The sequence below is a fragment of the Strix aluco genome, chromosome 25, assembly GCF_031877795.1.
Source record: "Strix aluco isolate bStrAlu1 chromosome 25, bStrAlu1.hap1, whole genome shotgun sequence".
NCBI lineage: Eukaryota > Metazoa > Chordata > Aves > Strigiformes > Strigidae > Strix > Strix aluco.
This window is the reverse complement of record NC_133955.1, coordinates 2,140,771-2,156,567: the sequence shown is the minus strand read 5'-3', so window position 1 is coordinate 2,156,567 and position 15,797 is coordinate 2,140,771. Positions and strand designations below refer to the sequence as shown.

The 15,797-nt window shown below is 41.4% G+C and overlaps 1 protein-coding gene across 2 annotated transcripts in view; it reads right to left on the bottom strand.

The window, feature by feature from the left end:
- IPO9 (importin 9) overlaps positions 1–15,797 on the bottom strand; it is a 40,248-nt gene that overhangs the window by 13,149 nt on the left and 11,302 nt on the right. For both annotated transcript variants that reach the window (XR_012626342.1, XM_074849977.1), the window contains exons 4-14: positions 14,902–15,103; positions 14,378–14,466; positions 14,010–14,096; positions 12,227–12,346; positions 7,342–7,451; positions 5,720–5,769; positions 5,024–5,175; positions 3,867–3,965; positions 3,620–3,726; positions 2,350–2,489; positions 5–164 (exon numbers count right to left, since the gene is read on the bottom strand). Coding sequence is in view for 1 of the 2 variants with exons in the window: in XM_074849977.1 (XP_074706078.1) it covers positions 5–164; positions 2,350–2,489; positions 3,620–3,726; positions 3,867–3,965; positions 5,024–5,175; positions 5,720–5,769; positions 7,342–7,451; positions 12,227–12,346; positions 14,010–14,096; positions 14,378–14,466; positions 14,902–15,103 (1,316 nt within the window). In the remaining variant the exon portion in view is untranslated. The remainder of the gene's footprint in view (positions 1–4; positions 165–2,349; positions 2,490–3,619; positions 3,727–3,866; positions 3,966–5,023; positions 5,176–5,719; positions 5,770–7,341; positions 7,452–12,226; positions 12,347–14,009; positions 14,097–14,377; positions 14,467–14,901; positions 15,104–15,797) is intronic.

The window sequence follows — 15,797 nt, the reverse complement described above, 5'->3', positions numbered from 1 at the left end:
CTACCCCCAGATAGCTCTAACCGCTGAGATTCGGACAGAAGGAGGCTGGGTTTCATGTAGACCACTGACAGTAGCTTGCAGGAACTGTTGGATTAGTTCTGGAGACATAGCCACTGTAAAACGGCTGGCGGCCCACAGAGCACGGCCCAGGAGAAAAGGAGACACTGAAGCAAAACAAAAGAACTCAGTGCTTTTAGAGTAAATTTTATGAGTTTAAAATTATACCTGCTTCCATGCATTATCCAAAATCTTGTCATCCCAGTAGGAAAACAGTAAGATGTAACACAGACGACAAGTATGTAGGCATTCAAATCATTTTTTTCATAGGCAGAATACAGTTTATTTTCTTAGTTATTTCAAAGAATAATTTCTCATTTGTTTAAAAAAAATTCTTCCCTCAACTAGCTACACTTGAATTTGTTCATCAATACAGCAGTACATGTTTTATTGATCACTGGAAGAAAAGCAAAAGAAGAGAATGAAGGCTTTTTCAGTAATTCCTATTCATCTAGCTCAATATTCTGTCCCCAACAGCAGCAAATAGCAGCAGCACCACCAGAGAAACAGTGAATACTCATTATCTACTCACCTCTTTACACTTATCAAGGTATGAGGTATCTTTATCACACTTAACCCTTCTGTCTTTTCAGGCTAAAAGTATCCTTATCTATTTAGGCTATCCTCAAACAGATGATGCTCTCTATTTCTCCGCATCTTTACTGCTATTATTTAGGCTCCTGCAAGTATTAATTTTAAGATAAGGACACGAAAAACTCCATGCAAGATGTATAGAAAGAGAAAAGCTTTGTTTTCTAAGCAAGTATTATAAAACCCAAGACTTCTTTGTCCTGTTACCATTACTGAGCATTAAACAGATATCCTCTGAGAACTACCTATACACTGACTCCAGGAGCAATTTCTAGAGCACAATAGCTCATTTACAACCCAATACCACATATGTAAATGTGTGTAAATATATGTAAATAGCTGAGGTTGGTTTTTACGTGCATTGCACACTGCACTTTGCACACTATTTCTTCATTCAAAATTAACAAAAAAAGAAAAAAACCTTCTTTCTAATAGGGTAAATAAATGTTTCTTTGATGAAAGCATCTAACAATTTGATTTTTCTGCACTGACACAACCTAATGTGGACTCATCAATAATGCTCATATTGGCTTAAACATCTCAAATTTTAATTATTTGCAAGGACTTTTCCACAACTCCTTTGATTTTCTTGCACACTGATGTAAGATAACATAGAAAGCAGAAGCCTGCAGAGTTCCCAATAACAGGATCCCACTCAGCTGGGAGTATTATTTGAATTCATGTACTATGACTAGTGTCAGCGTAACGAAAATGGGTATGGTGCTGCAGGAATCCTGACGCCTGTTAAACACTACTGTGTCTTTCCCAGAAATGGATACAAGACGACAGAACAGCGATTTACCACCAAGTTCCCCAAGCAGTCGCCCTTCCAGCTCCAAGCCCTACAGGCTCAAGCATCCAGCCAACAGTGAGTTTCAGCCGAAAGCAGTGTCCCACATTTAAGGGACTTGTGTTAGACCTGGTAGCACGTGTGAACTCACAAGATAAGATTTATGCCCTTTCACATTGTCCTGGTTTTGGCTGGGACAGAGCTATTTGTTTTTTCTCCCTTCTTAGCAGCTAGAATAGTGCTGTGTTTTGGATTCAGTATGGGATTTGATACAAGAAGAATGTTGATACTATATTGATGGTTTTAGTTGTTGCCAAAAAATGAAGGACTTTTCAACTTCCCATGTCCTGCTGGTGCACAGGTACACAAGAAGTTGGGAGGGAGCACAGCCACAGCAAGACCTAAACTGGCCAATGGACTACTCCATATCATATATATAACATTATGCTCAGTGTATAGATGAGAGGGTTGATCAGAAAGCTCACTCTGGCTTCTGGGATCGTGGTTTCAGGATTCTCTCTTCTCTGGGATCACCAGCTGGGAACAGGCTGGGCATCAGTCAGCGGGTAATAAGCAATCGCATTGCGCGTTACTCATTTGTATTTTCTATTATTACTATTATTATTATCATTATTATTTGAATTTTATTTTATTTCAATTATTGAATTGTTTTATCTCAATCTATGAATGTCCCTATCCTTGCCCCTCCAACTCTCTCCCCCATTCCCCGGGGTGGAGGTGAGTGGCTGCCGGCCAGGTTTAAACCACGACACACATGTACAATGTGCACAGCTGCATTTCCCACCACCACAAGCATACAGCAACCTGATTCATCAGACACTTCTGTTTGTAAGAGATTTCCAAGGTCTGGCACTCAGCAGTACTGTGAGTAATGGCAAGGTCCAACGTACCTGAAAGGTTGAGGTCTGCAAGAACAACATTTGTCAGGAAGCCGTGCATATCAAAATGTATTCTACCATTCTTCACACTGTCTGTAATAATGGACTTCACAGAACCCAGGGCCAGCATACAAGCTTCATGTATTTTCCACCTGCAAAAGAATTCAGATGCCTTTAGGTTTTTCCACCACCATCACCTCAATAAATAAATAAAGATTTTTTGGTCTAAGCTATCAGAACTATTTCCTTAATCCCAAAGCACAGAATTTAAAAAGGCCCTGAAAGAAATGAACACTTGCAAAACTCTGCAAGCTGAGGGCTTGGAAACTCACTCAGGATAGGAAGTATTCTCAATGACTTTCTATAATACTGGTTGAATAATTGTACCAATTTTGTTCTCATAACAAAAAAAAAATTGCTTTTCTATGAAGGCTTATACCTTCCCGCTGTGCCGTGCTTGATGATTCTATGTGCAGAAGTACATTAAAGGTTTAAAAATGTCTATTTTTGCATTACAGTTGGTTAATTACGATGAAATAGGGTTACGGGCAAATATCACTTCTCCTTGGTTTTATCTGTGAAGCAAATAACCTACTTTAAAACTTATCACAATTAAGGCAGATGGGGACTCAACGTCCAATTTCTCTGGCATTCAGGTGCTGCTCACTATACAGAGTGGCTACTCTGACACTTATATTCAAAGTAAACAGAAACACTGAACTAATAATGCATTGTAAAAGCAAGAGAGAATAGTTATGGAACAGCAACCAGGTACTCTCATAGTTGAGCTTTCTCATCCTACCTCAAAGTAACATTAAAAATTGCAACTCTGAAGTTCTAAAATTGAACACATACATCTGCATACAGCACCTATATCTCTTCTTTACATCAAGTAAAAAAATAAGAAAGATATGGCTGAAATTTTGAGCTCAATTAACTGAACACAAAGTGAAAGTACTGTCAATTTCTCTTCAGATTGTGTATAACGAATTATCATTTCCAAGGGTATGTTTTAAGGAATAGTCAGGGTCTGGAGAGAGGGAGCCTGGGGACAGCTAGCCTGTGCTAGGAATTGCTGAAAGTGTTCCACATAAAGATGTCATCATCTGGCTCAAGAACAGCTGTACTTCCTTTTTCGTCTTCTAATCAGAGTTCTCAAATTTCATCCTTGTCCATCAGCAGCAATGTCATGAAAAAAAAAGATTAAATAGTGCTGCACCCAATACTGCAAGAGCACTTGCCATTCGTATCAGTGTCGTTCCCTGCTGCCCCATCTCCTTACCAGTGCTCAGCACCGTTGTTTTTAGCCTGCTCAGCTTCTTGTAAATGTCTTGTGGCTGCTGCAGCCAAAGCAGTTGCACTCTCGTTCTGGAAATCAGCAGCCACAGCCTGCACAGAAGGAAATGATAAACGCTTATTTGTATAGACTTTTAAAAGTTGTCGTTTTTTCCAAATGCCCTTCATGATGCTAGGTTTATTATTTGTTATTATTGTTTTGGTTGCATCTAAATGTGGAACACATTTCATACCAGCAACAGATCCTGTGCAGCAATCCTCACTGTGTAGGAAAAAGTATCATCGTCTTCATCCTCCACAAACTGTTGTGGATTTGCGGTCCAAACTTTTATCTGAAACAGAAAGGAGACAAGGGTAGGGTAAAAGAGAGCTTTTCTGTTCCGAGTAATCTCAGCTTTGCAAAACTAATTTCAGAATTTTTCTCTGCCATAAGAAGTCATCATCTTCAACTGATTTTTCTTATATTCTGTCGGAGAAATCTTTGAAAAGAAGAGGCCCACTCTGTTCTGGACTCATCTTGCTCTTCTGCTCTTCGTTTGAGATTAGAATTTAACAGAACTAATGACTGACCTGGAATCAATGGTACACAATTTATAGATGAGGAATGGGGGAAGCAGATGAAGCTTTAACAGAGGCGCCTGTTTTTACGCATGCCTACCTAAACAAAAAGACAATGGCTGTCAGGCTTGGGAGGCCAGGAGCCATGTAGAATTTCAGTACAAATTATTTCACTCTACTAGCACAATCTTTTCACTATCACAGAAACTGGGCTACCCCTTTCAGCATGATAATCCCCATTTTCAGAGCACAATACTTCATGAAGGAATGCAGGAAGAAAGCTTGAGAGAGTAGAGGTTGGTTCAGCTTGGAGAAGAGAAGACTCTGGGGAGACCCTACTGCAACCTTTCTATATATAAAGGGGGCTTACATGAAAGATAGTTACAGAACAAGGGGCAATAGTTTTAAGCTGAAAGAGAGTAGATTTAGATTAGATATATTGAAGAAATTCTTTACTATGAGGGTGACACTGAAATACGTTGCCCAGAGAAGCTGTGGATGCCCCATCATTGAGAGTGTTCAAGACCAGGCTGGAGGGGGCTTTGAGCAACCTGATCCAGTGAAAGACGCCCCTGCCCATGGCAGCAGGGCTGGACTAGATGATCTTTGAAGGTCCCCTCCAAGACAAACCATTCTTCGATTCTGTTATTTGCTGTCCACATTACACCATTTAGGAACATTTGGATGCTCTTGCCCTAACCCCTGATATGGCAAAGTGACAGAACAGCCTATTAGATTACAGCAGCCTCCAAGCACTAAAACTCTTCCTAGGACAACAGCTGCTTTAAATCTCTCATTTCATTTGCTTTCTACACAAGACAAACATGCTCACCTGCTCCTCTGTGATCTGCATATAAAGGAGGATGTAATAGATCAGCTCTGGCAAAGCCTTCTTCACTGTGCTCTTAAATTTGTTGTTTTCCAACAAGGCATGAACAAATTCAAATATGCTGAACACTAGATTTTCAAAGCCCAATACTTCACCTGAACAAAGAAGTAAGTGGGAAAAAAAAAAAGAACACGACTGAATATGTCAACAGAAAGCCCAAAGTGAAAACAAAATCCACGACTGAATATGCTAACATACAGAAAGGTATAAATGGGTGTCAAATATAATTACAAACTGTTAGCTTGTCTGACGAGATAATGTTTATTCTTACTCCTGGACTAGCAAGGGCAGCAGCAGCCCCAGGAAGATGTCTGACCTCATCACTTTCTGCTCTTTTCCCACCTCACCACACACCCCTCATTAAAACTGATCAAGCTCAACCTAAAACCTGTTTGGTTTTCTTTTGTCCTATTATATTTCAAAATTGTTGCAGAACTCCCTCCTTGAGTTGCTAGAAAACTTAAATTATGCAGCTTCATTGATTACAATCACCTGTAACTCACAAAGAAGTGGAGACTGTTCTAACACCATAAATTAAGCAGGATCTACAGCATTTCAGTCACTGTTTTGCCAACAATATTAGGTAAGCCCATTCCTCTTCAAAAGAGAAGGCAGAAGTGCACTTTAACAAGTTCTTACCATCAGAATCCACAGGGTCCTCCACCTCTTCTGTGTAATTTACTTCTGTTCTCACATAAGTGGATGGAGTTAAGTAAATATGCATGTTTCTAAAGAACTTCATTTATTTAGGAATTAATCTGTTCCCATCTTAAAATTCCTGATAACTAGGGAAGTTTTCTTTCTTAAAAATATCTTTGAATTTATGCACAGTCCTGTGTTTCAGAGAAAAGACAAGCCCCAGGAGCTCCTGGTTTTTTACACTGGCCAACTTCAAAGATCATTTCCACATCACTTCAGCACATCCTTTAGATCATTTGATTAACTTAAACCAAATCCACCAAGGCAACCCGAAACTTCATTTATGTTAAAACTTTGCAAGAACAGAACCACTGAGACTCACTCTTTCCAGGGGACAGTGAGCCAATTCGACAGTTCACTGCTGCCGAAGGGCAAAGAGCCACCCCATGGTCCCACGTGCTACCTTGTGCTGGCTCTGCTCCCTGTCAGGCCTCTCCACGAGCCTCCAACCCCGGGGAGTGGCAGAAAACTAACCTGGGGGTGGAGAGGAAGGAGGATGGCAAACTGAAGGTCCAACAAATGTCAGAGCAAACACAAGGGAAGGAAGGACAAGACTCTCCCCTTTTGCAAACAAAGAACTATTTTGTCAGCTCAGCTGCCAGCGGGACTGCAGTGGGAGTCAAGGAGAGGGAGAAATACACCATCAAAAATTTAACAAACAGCTCCTTGTATTTTAACAGGTGTCTAAAAAAAACACCACCAACAAAAAAAAAAAAACAGCTGACCTTGAAACTATACAGCCACTACTTGCTCCAGCACTTTCATAGTCTCCCTTTTCACTCTACAAGAACCTATCACTCAATATGCAAAACACAAGACTACGCAAGCAGCTCTGATATAAAAAGGTCTAGATCTGTGGTCTCTAGGAGAATCACCATTCTTATTAAATTACAGAGGAAAAGCTCAGTCAACCCTTACGTTATCATCACAACACATTGTCCAATTCTGCTGCTTGTACCAAAAATTCAGAAAAAGCTACAAGAAGGTTCAGTGTTCTACAATTACTCATCATAAAAAGCTAAAAAAGCAACTTTTGGATTAACAATATGGAAAGATTTGACTTGTCAGTTTGCAAGCACTGGGAAAACTACCAACAGAACACCTCTGACATGGCTGATTGTGCAGTGAAGTAATGACTGGTATAAAATTCAAAAGGCAACTTGACTTCAACTTCAGCAGCAAGTGTAACCAGCCATTAGTACTGCTGTAGCAAGAGATATTGTAGATTCTCCTTTACTGGGAGTATTTACATTGTGACTAGACATCTTTTTAAGATGACAGTTTTCACCAAAGGGTACCAGAAACAACGCAGAGATCAGCTGCAATTCTACAGCCAGTGTAACACAGGCACTCACGTCATTCATTATATGGCTTCTAAGCTAAAAAAAAATTTAATGGAGCCTACTGCAGTAACATATTTGGTACATATACACCACAGATGCCTATATTCTGTCTGTCACAGCGGACCACTCCACCCACCATGCTCTTCAGCCACGTTTAGGTCATTACTGTGTATGAGACAGAGGTTGTCTTGTTCTATTCTAGTTAAAACCATCCACCACAAAGGATATAAGGCGGCACTTTCCGTAAGGGTATTCCAGACAATGGGCAGGATCTGCTGCATTGACGAAACCATGTGCTTCGGATAGTTTTTCACAAGTGCTGTCACAGCCTGGAACAAAAAAAGAGCATCAATCAGAAGCGAAACTGGGGAAAACCATCAACAAACACTCAACTCACAGGCTGCTGTTTCATTAACAATTGAGATAAGCCAGTGTCTTCCTGCCACAAACATCTCCTCCTCTCACTCCTGACCAGGCAGTCCCCTCTCTTGCACAAACTCTGACATACAGACCCCTCTTCCTATTTGCTCTTTTTGCAGGGAAGCAAAGGGGTAACACAAGATGTACAAGTCCGGAAACAAAGACAATGCAATAATTTGGTGGTAAGGTGTAGACTCCAATCAGAAGTACGTCACCGCACAGCACTGTCTGGATACAATTACCACCTGTAGGCTATCTTGTCCCAGAAAATGAACTCTAATATGAAGTAAAACCAGACCAGAGCCTATTTCCTACACATGCAAACAACACATCCATTTGCACATCCAGGGAGCAGCTGCAGAAGAAAACACCCACCCAGACCAATTCTCTTGCCCATTTCAGCTGCAGACGCAGGCAGCTGTGCCAGCCCAACACAGGGGCTGCTTTGGGAGCAGCTCAGCAGCTCCACAGGAGCTTGTGCCTGGGGTTTCACAAAGCCAATCACCCTGATTTATGGGAGCCCTTTCACTGACACTTGCCAAAAAGCTTCTGTGATCTTCCAAGAGTCAGAGAACGCTCACTCCACCTAAGACACCACTTCCTCCCACAGGGGCACAGCTCTGTTTATTTTATATAGAAGAGCCCCTCACAAACTACCTGACTGCTGGCTGCTACAAAACATATGGGTATCAGTTTGTTGCTGCTTACCCCATATGAAACACTTTGTCCAGTTTGTTTGTTTGTAGTATTGGGTACACTAACAGAAATTAAAAAAAATATTAATTCACCTTCCAGAAAAAACCCCAGCATTCTAATATCAGTATTGGAGATGAGCAGGCAGCCAGAGGCAATCCAGATACGTAAGGTTGAGAACGAGTCTGGTAGGTGCTAGAAGTATTACAGAAAAGACCTGTTGAAGCCTCTGGAAAAAAAATAAGTTTATGAATGTGCTGGCAGAGGATCTGAACCTGATCTGCAGGACTGCTGCAAACTCAACACCTCTACTATGGCCACAGTAACATCTAAAGAGACTTGTTCCATATGTCACTGGTTATGAACCCCATGCAAGTTTTTCTAAGCTATATGCCAAGACAATCTTGCAGGAAGCGTTGCTGGAGTGGTAAGAGTTCTTCAGTTCTGCAGTTCTAACAATAGAAGACTGCATTTGCAAGTTTACCACTTTCCTGCAGCACAAGTCATTAAAAAAAGAGCACTCTCTCCTGTCAAATGTTGTATTTCAACCCCTGGCCTCTCATTCTGCCAGTTCCCACTGCTTGTTTGAGCTAAAAGAACTGCTTCACAGATCTGCTCCTCTGCCTACCCCCATATACTGCTCCACCACATATTAAATCCTCCAAGAAAATCCTTATCCATCTCTCTTCAGAGCAAAGTCAAGCTGCTCCCCAAGCAGGATGTTTAATGGCCAAGTCAGGCAATAACCGACTGCAGCCACACCTGTAGCCTGAGTCACCGCACAGACACACCAAAATCACCACTGGGGGAGCAACACTGGGAGCTCCCAAACCCCTTCCAGCTATTCCGCGAGCAAACATCCAACTGCATCTCGACTAATTGCTCAGCATCTCCTTAAAGTCACTCGGTATTAAAGCCTTTTATTGCTTCACTTCCTACTTGTGTCTTTAGACAGAGAAGGAATCCCCAAATTTGTGGATAAAAAGCTTAAAATATACACTAGCCAGCAGCAGGAGAGCACACTAAAGCTAACCGTTCAGTAGGAGTGCAGCAGGTGTGGGTTATATACTTTGCTCATAAACTTAGGAAATTTGCCCCCAAGACACAGCTACCACCTTATCTTCCATCCAAGAACAAAGAGGGTATGATTAATTACTTTTTATAAATAATTCTTTGTTCCAACAGCAGGACAAATGTAGCATAGGTTCTCTGACCCACCTAATATACAGGTGTCAAAAGAACAGATTTTAAGCATAAGCAAAGAAGCACTACAGCAAAGCTGTAAGATACTTCAGAATGTTGGTTAATTGGTGCCCCGATATAATTACTGCATACTAAGTACATCATATTTGTATTCCCTTGCTAGGAAATTTGCCTTAACTCTATTATCTGTCATGTTTAATCACTCTGTTTCTCTTAAAACAGTTAATAGTGGCATGTTCAACAACACTGGGATTGGGATTCAAGAATCATTTACTTCCAGCTCATCCATCCTCAGAGATACCAGTTTAATTCATGCTAAACTATCAAAACAACAAAACACCACTGGTATTTTGTTCTCATCCTCACAGCTGAAAACATTTTTGTTGTGGCCAAACCTCCCATCTTCTCCAAGGGTCAAAGGCACTGACTACCCTGCTGATAACCGCTTCTAAACTTGTAACTACACTTGGAAAGATGGGGACAAATTAACAGTCGGTGGTTCGCCATGATATGATCCAACCTACTTACTCTCTTAAACAGGATACCTGTCCTAGCGGATCAGGCAGATGTGTACACTTCAGTATGATCCATTAAAGCTTTTGACACTGTCCTGCATAACGTTCTTATATGGAAAGCAAGACATTTTAGGTCAGGGCTGCCTCCGATTTCCACCGAGAACTCCACGAACCTTGGAGTACAAAACTCTCGAGAGACAGGGAAGAAAAAAAACAAAAAAAATCTTCCTGTCACTTGCTGCATAGCACTTCATTAAGGAAAAAAAATAGGATTGAGTTTGCATCTGGTTGAAAATGTACTATAAAAAAAGTCCCAATTCCCTCCTCCATTGCATCAGCATTTCAAGGTGTTCTTGTAATGATCTCATCTGTAGAGCTGGCTTAACTAATCCCTTGAGGTCTCTTACTTCTGCATTACAATGCCTATAAAATCCACTTTTCTGGAAGGGAAGGCAATTTATGGGTCTTTCACCTGAATCCCTTTTCCCTTAGAAAATTGGTATCATCAGCTTAGAAACCCTAAGTGACAAAATCATGAATTGCCCTCAGTCAACAGCCAGAACACTCTTCACAAAAAGCCTCCTACAAACCACTTGTCAGCAGCAGATCTCTGAATTTACCATTTAAATCCATACTGATTTTCTGCTGCCATCAATGCCAGCCAACATACAATAGTGTATTCAGACCGAAATCCTCTTTTATTGCACCTACCTAGCAGTGGCCAAAAGCAGATGCCCACACACAAGGAACAGAGCAAGAACATGATGACATTTCCTCAAATACCTTCCCAGCCTGTCACATCTTTCAAAAGACTGCTGCTGTGTATCAGCGCAGACATACAAGTACAAATAACTCCAATTCCAGTACACGCTGTTAAGTAAATAATGAAAAGGCTGCAGAATGTATGAAAGTAACAAGAACAGAAGAACTGGTCTATGGTTAGAGTGAAACTATCAATTACAACTGCTTTCTGTGTAGGCTGAAAACTATTTCTATTCATTAAACATCCAAATGTATATATTTGGAATCAGAGATTCAGACATTCTTGAGCTGCAGCCTGTTCAAATCCAGATTACACCCTGCAGAGTATCCCAGAGTATCCCCTTCCTGCCAGTGTCCCTATATATTGCTGTGCCTATATATTACTGTCCCGGGCATTCCAGTGCACAGCCAATGGAAAGTTAAAAAAACCAGCAAGAGACACTCTCTCAACAAAACTTGCCAACATCCTACCCCAAACTCCCTCCCATCTGGTGCTGCACAGCAAGAAATAAGCTCCTGCTGTTTCCAGTGTACAATTATCTGCAACCCCTTACTGAGAAGTGACAGGATGCCATAACCAGGGTACTGCCACCTTTAACAGGACTAAGAAAACAAGTTCCATGACACAGATCTTCGTAGTTGCTAGTTTGTATAACACAACAGCATCCTCCCAGCATTTATTTTCATGGCTCCAGAGCAAAGCTGGCCATTATGAAAAACTTTTGATGCTTGTCTTCAATAACTCTTCCTGGTTTTCTTCAGGGAACGTGGCTGAATGGGCCTAGGCCGTCCATCTCCAGAAACCTGTTCACTGCAACCCACGTCTCGCTTACCCCAGCACACGTGCAAACAAACGAAAGATCTGGATTTGATTCTGCAACTTATGTTTTTAAGCTTTTCTTTTCTCTCCCATGTTGCAGGCAGTGCACCCTAGAACTCCCGTGCTTTCCCAGCTCTTGAAGGGATCTCCACACCTACACCAGCACTCTTGCCCCCACACGCTGAGCTACATGCACATAAAGCTCTGCACTACAATCTTCTTCCTCCAGGAAACCAGGAGAATACAAAGACTTTCCACATCTCTTTGGCAGAGACAGTTTAACATTAAAGAGCAGGCAAGTTCTAGAAAAGCACCTGCACATAATAAGTTTTTAAAACTTCACTGCAGCAGAATTCTGCAGCATCTTTAACTCCTGAGTGTGGTGTCCAAACAAGATGCCTCCAAGATGTCTTAGATCAGCGAATGACAAGGACAGATCATCCTATGGATTGATCCCTATGGATCATTTATGGACACATCCCTATGGATCTCATCATAGGTATCTTGAGTTCAGTACAGGCAAAACAATTTATTTCAATGTTGTACGGTGCTGGGAGACAAAAAACTTCACTATTCATAACATGAGCAATACTAGGAGAGGTGACACACGCTCAAGTTTCCTCTGTTTTCCAGCACATCTGACAGTGTATTGGTATTCAATTCTTTATTTATTCAGTCTTAAGTGACTTACCTTTAAGACTTCCATCTTAAACCCGCTATCTGATGTAGGTCCGTCAGGCATCTGCAGGGCCTGAACAAAGGCCTCTGTGAACTGCTGCACCACAGGAAAAATCAGGACTTTGGCCGCACCCTGGTTGTAATCAATGCAAGCACCAGTGAATATTAGATACAGAAGCCCCATGTCTGACAAGTAAAGCACTAGAAGCAACGGAATTTACACTTCTATGCTACAAAACCAAAGAGAGACTCACGCCAACTGCAGAACATTGGAAAGTCACATGAAATACTTGTTTCAGACATCACTTTGGCTCTTTCCCCATGCTGGGAACTAAGTTCAGCTGAATCCCACCCTTCAAAACCACACAGCAGAGACTGCTACAAAACACACACTACATCTAAGCTAATCACTTCAGACTCTAAACAGAGATGCAGACAATCCAGCTGGGAGAGTCTCAGGAGCAGCACACATCCTCCTAAAGAGGCATTTTCATTTGATTAGATGAATCATGCCCTGCACCCGATCACCCAGACCCCCCCCCAAGCTATAAAAGAAACCTGTGGTGACTACGTCACACACGAGCAATTACACTGAACGCTGTGGACAGCACTTATCTCCCTCCTGAGCCACCCTCCCCCAAACCAAACAAGCTCTTTGTGAGCTGAGTATCAACAGCTGGCCTGAAGATTACCACGATGATTCTTCCTAGGAAAATGCAGCAAGTACTTTTCCAGATGTCAAAGCACTCCATAAGCAGTGCTTGACAGAGCAACTAATATTGGACAAAAATAATTTTGAGAATATTCCTCATAATTCCACAGCTAAGACAAAGTTGTATGTTTAAATCAACGATGAAATACCACCTTAATAATTTATAAAAAGATTGCCTCTTTTTTCTTTTAAGTCAAATTTCAATAGAGAAAGTTTTGTATACAACATAAAGGACACTTTCAGGCCTCCTCCAGAACAAGACAGTGGGGAGCTACTACTATTTTTTGGATACTGGTACCAACTGCACTGTACCAATACAGTGTAATTATCAGAACTTCCCAGAAGGCTGCACTGAATTTCTCCCTGTGCAAACAGGGAGGAAACAGCAGATATCGCCACTCACCAATGACCAGCCACTAGACTGAGAGTCACCCTTTCCTATCCTCACCCCCCAGAAAGTTAAAAAGAAATCCACTTGTCAAAGGCCATATAAAATGCAGATGTGCTCAGAGCCAGACAGGAGACTTGTGTATAAAGCTGCCTAACTGCAAGGTGTTTTTTTTCTTAACAGTTATTCTTGTTTTGGTTTGGTTTGTTTCCACAACCCCTTTAGGAACAAAAGGCTAACATGCACGCTAAAGCAGGTGATGAAGTTCCAGGAGCTTAGAACCAATGCCTCATGCAAGGGCCGGAAAACTGCCCATAGGAACCCAGACGGCCAAGGCCTGGCAGCTTATCAGGACACACGGTTCACCTGAAGACTGGAAGTATGACAGGGATTTCCAAACAAAGGGATAATACACGGGCTCTTCCCCATGCTTACTCCCCTTTCTCTGAGCTGTTGCAAGCATGTCTGTTGATCTGTCACAAGTTAAACTTAATTACGGAAGCCAAGTCACAGTATCAAGGCATGCATGTAAAGGAGGGAGTTAGCCACTTCACATGTATTAAATTACACCCTCTTCCCCAGAATTACAGCTGACTGCATACATAACTCTCCAATGTTTCATTTTCATATAACAATTATCTAGAACTTTGCTCAGTTTGAATTCAATGCATGTTGTACAGTAAGTTAAACTCTTGCCTTTTCCAGTTCCTCCATGTTACAGATCATATGGGCACACGTGGTAAATATCTCCACTGCACGCGATCTTGTGCGAATACCATACACCTAGAAAAGAGTTTAAATAACAGATCAGGAACACAAAATGCTTTTATTTCCTTTAATTTTCTTTTAATTGTATTTATGTTTTGCTTTAACTTGATTATCTTACACTGGCTTCAACATTTCTGTTGAAACATTAGCTGCCATCAACTATCACATCATCAAGAAAATTCTTTAAGTCTAAGTCATACTACAGTACAGCTTAACCATTAAATGTGGAGTTTCTCTGCTCCAAGAAACATTCCCACTAATGCTGTTCAGTACCAACTTAATAGTGAAGATCATACCTCTGCCATTGTGAAAATTTTGTACATCTCTGGAAGAATAACAGGGGCAACAAGTGGCATCTGTGTGTCTGTCACTTCCCGTGTAAATTCTAGAAAACGGAAGAAGGAAAATCCTTGTAAGAAAACAAATTTGTAAGCAACAGCAACAGAATCTTTGGGAATCACTGAGCATATTGGAAACATGTTGATTTGTACTTGACTAGACCAGTGTCATCTGGCCTACCCACGGCAATCCATGAAGGCAAGCAGAAAAAAACCACACTAAAAATTGTGGGTATCAGGAGAACAGGGCGTTACAATCAAAGTTCCTTCTGAGCTATAACGAGCAGCACAGAACGTTCCTCCTCAGTTTTCACATCTACTGAGCATGCAATTCAACAGTGACCGACAGGCATCACGCCCAGGAGAAGAGAAGCAAGTTCCAATTTCGTCAATTTTGAGTGAAAAGTGATAGGATACTAAGGTAAGGAAAAGCCTAAACTGCTTCCTACGTCAGCCTTGCCAAAGCTCTCGGATACACCTACCTGTGAGCACTCTCATGGCTCCATGCACTGCATTCACATCTCCACTAACCAGCATCTCCATCAAGAGATTGAAAAGCTCGGGCCAGGCTTCAGGCCAGTCCCAATGGGCTATTGCTGAAACTGCGTAAGCAACACTCGAGCGCACTTTGCTGATCGACTCTCTCAGCCCGTTGGGTAGAAGCTCCCTAATAGCAACTTTTGCCTGTAAAGAATAACATTATTTAGCAAAACAGATCTCCAGTCATAAAGCAATTTAGTAAAATAATTTTTTTATACCTATGACTGTATCCTGATATTGATTCAATACTGGTTTTACGGAACGAACGCTCATGAGACAAAAAAAAGTTGCACACTACATCCCCTGTAAATTTTTTATGGAAAACTGCACAGAATGTTTTAACTTAGCACTCTTCTCACACAGCATTCGGCCAAGCATACAGTAAATAGCTGACTGCTGCGATTAGAGAGGATGCAGATATCTACATGGAAGACATCCAGAGTTAGCAGAGATAAAACCCAGCTCCAGTGTCAGGGACTATGTTTGCTTACTTTGGAGGATTCTAGTGAACGAGAACTAGTCACCCAACCCTGAAGGAACAGGAAAAAAAAGCCAGCACTTCTAGGGCACAATTCACAAGATCTATTTCAAGTAATTATCTCTAGATGGGATGAATCGTACCCTAGATGTGAAAGATGGTCCAGTCAACAGTCAAAGTGGCAAAGGGCTAGAATCTCTGGCCATTTTAGCTGTTAGATACTCCTGCTGAACAGATTTTTAATGAAACCCAGCAGACCTTTAAACTGGAATTTGTAATGGGAAAATAGCCTTTCAGTTCCAAGCTGAAAAACACAAGATTTAGTAAATCTCTGCAAAAGGACTACCGGAATCAGTATTT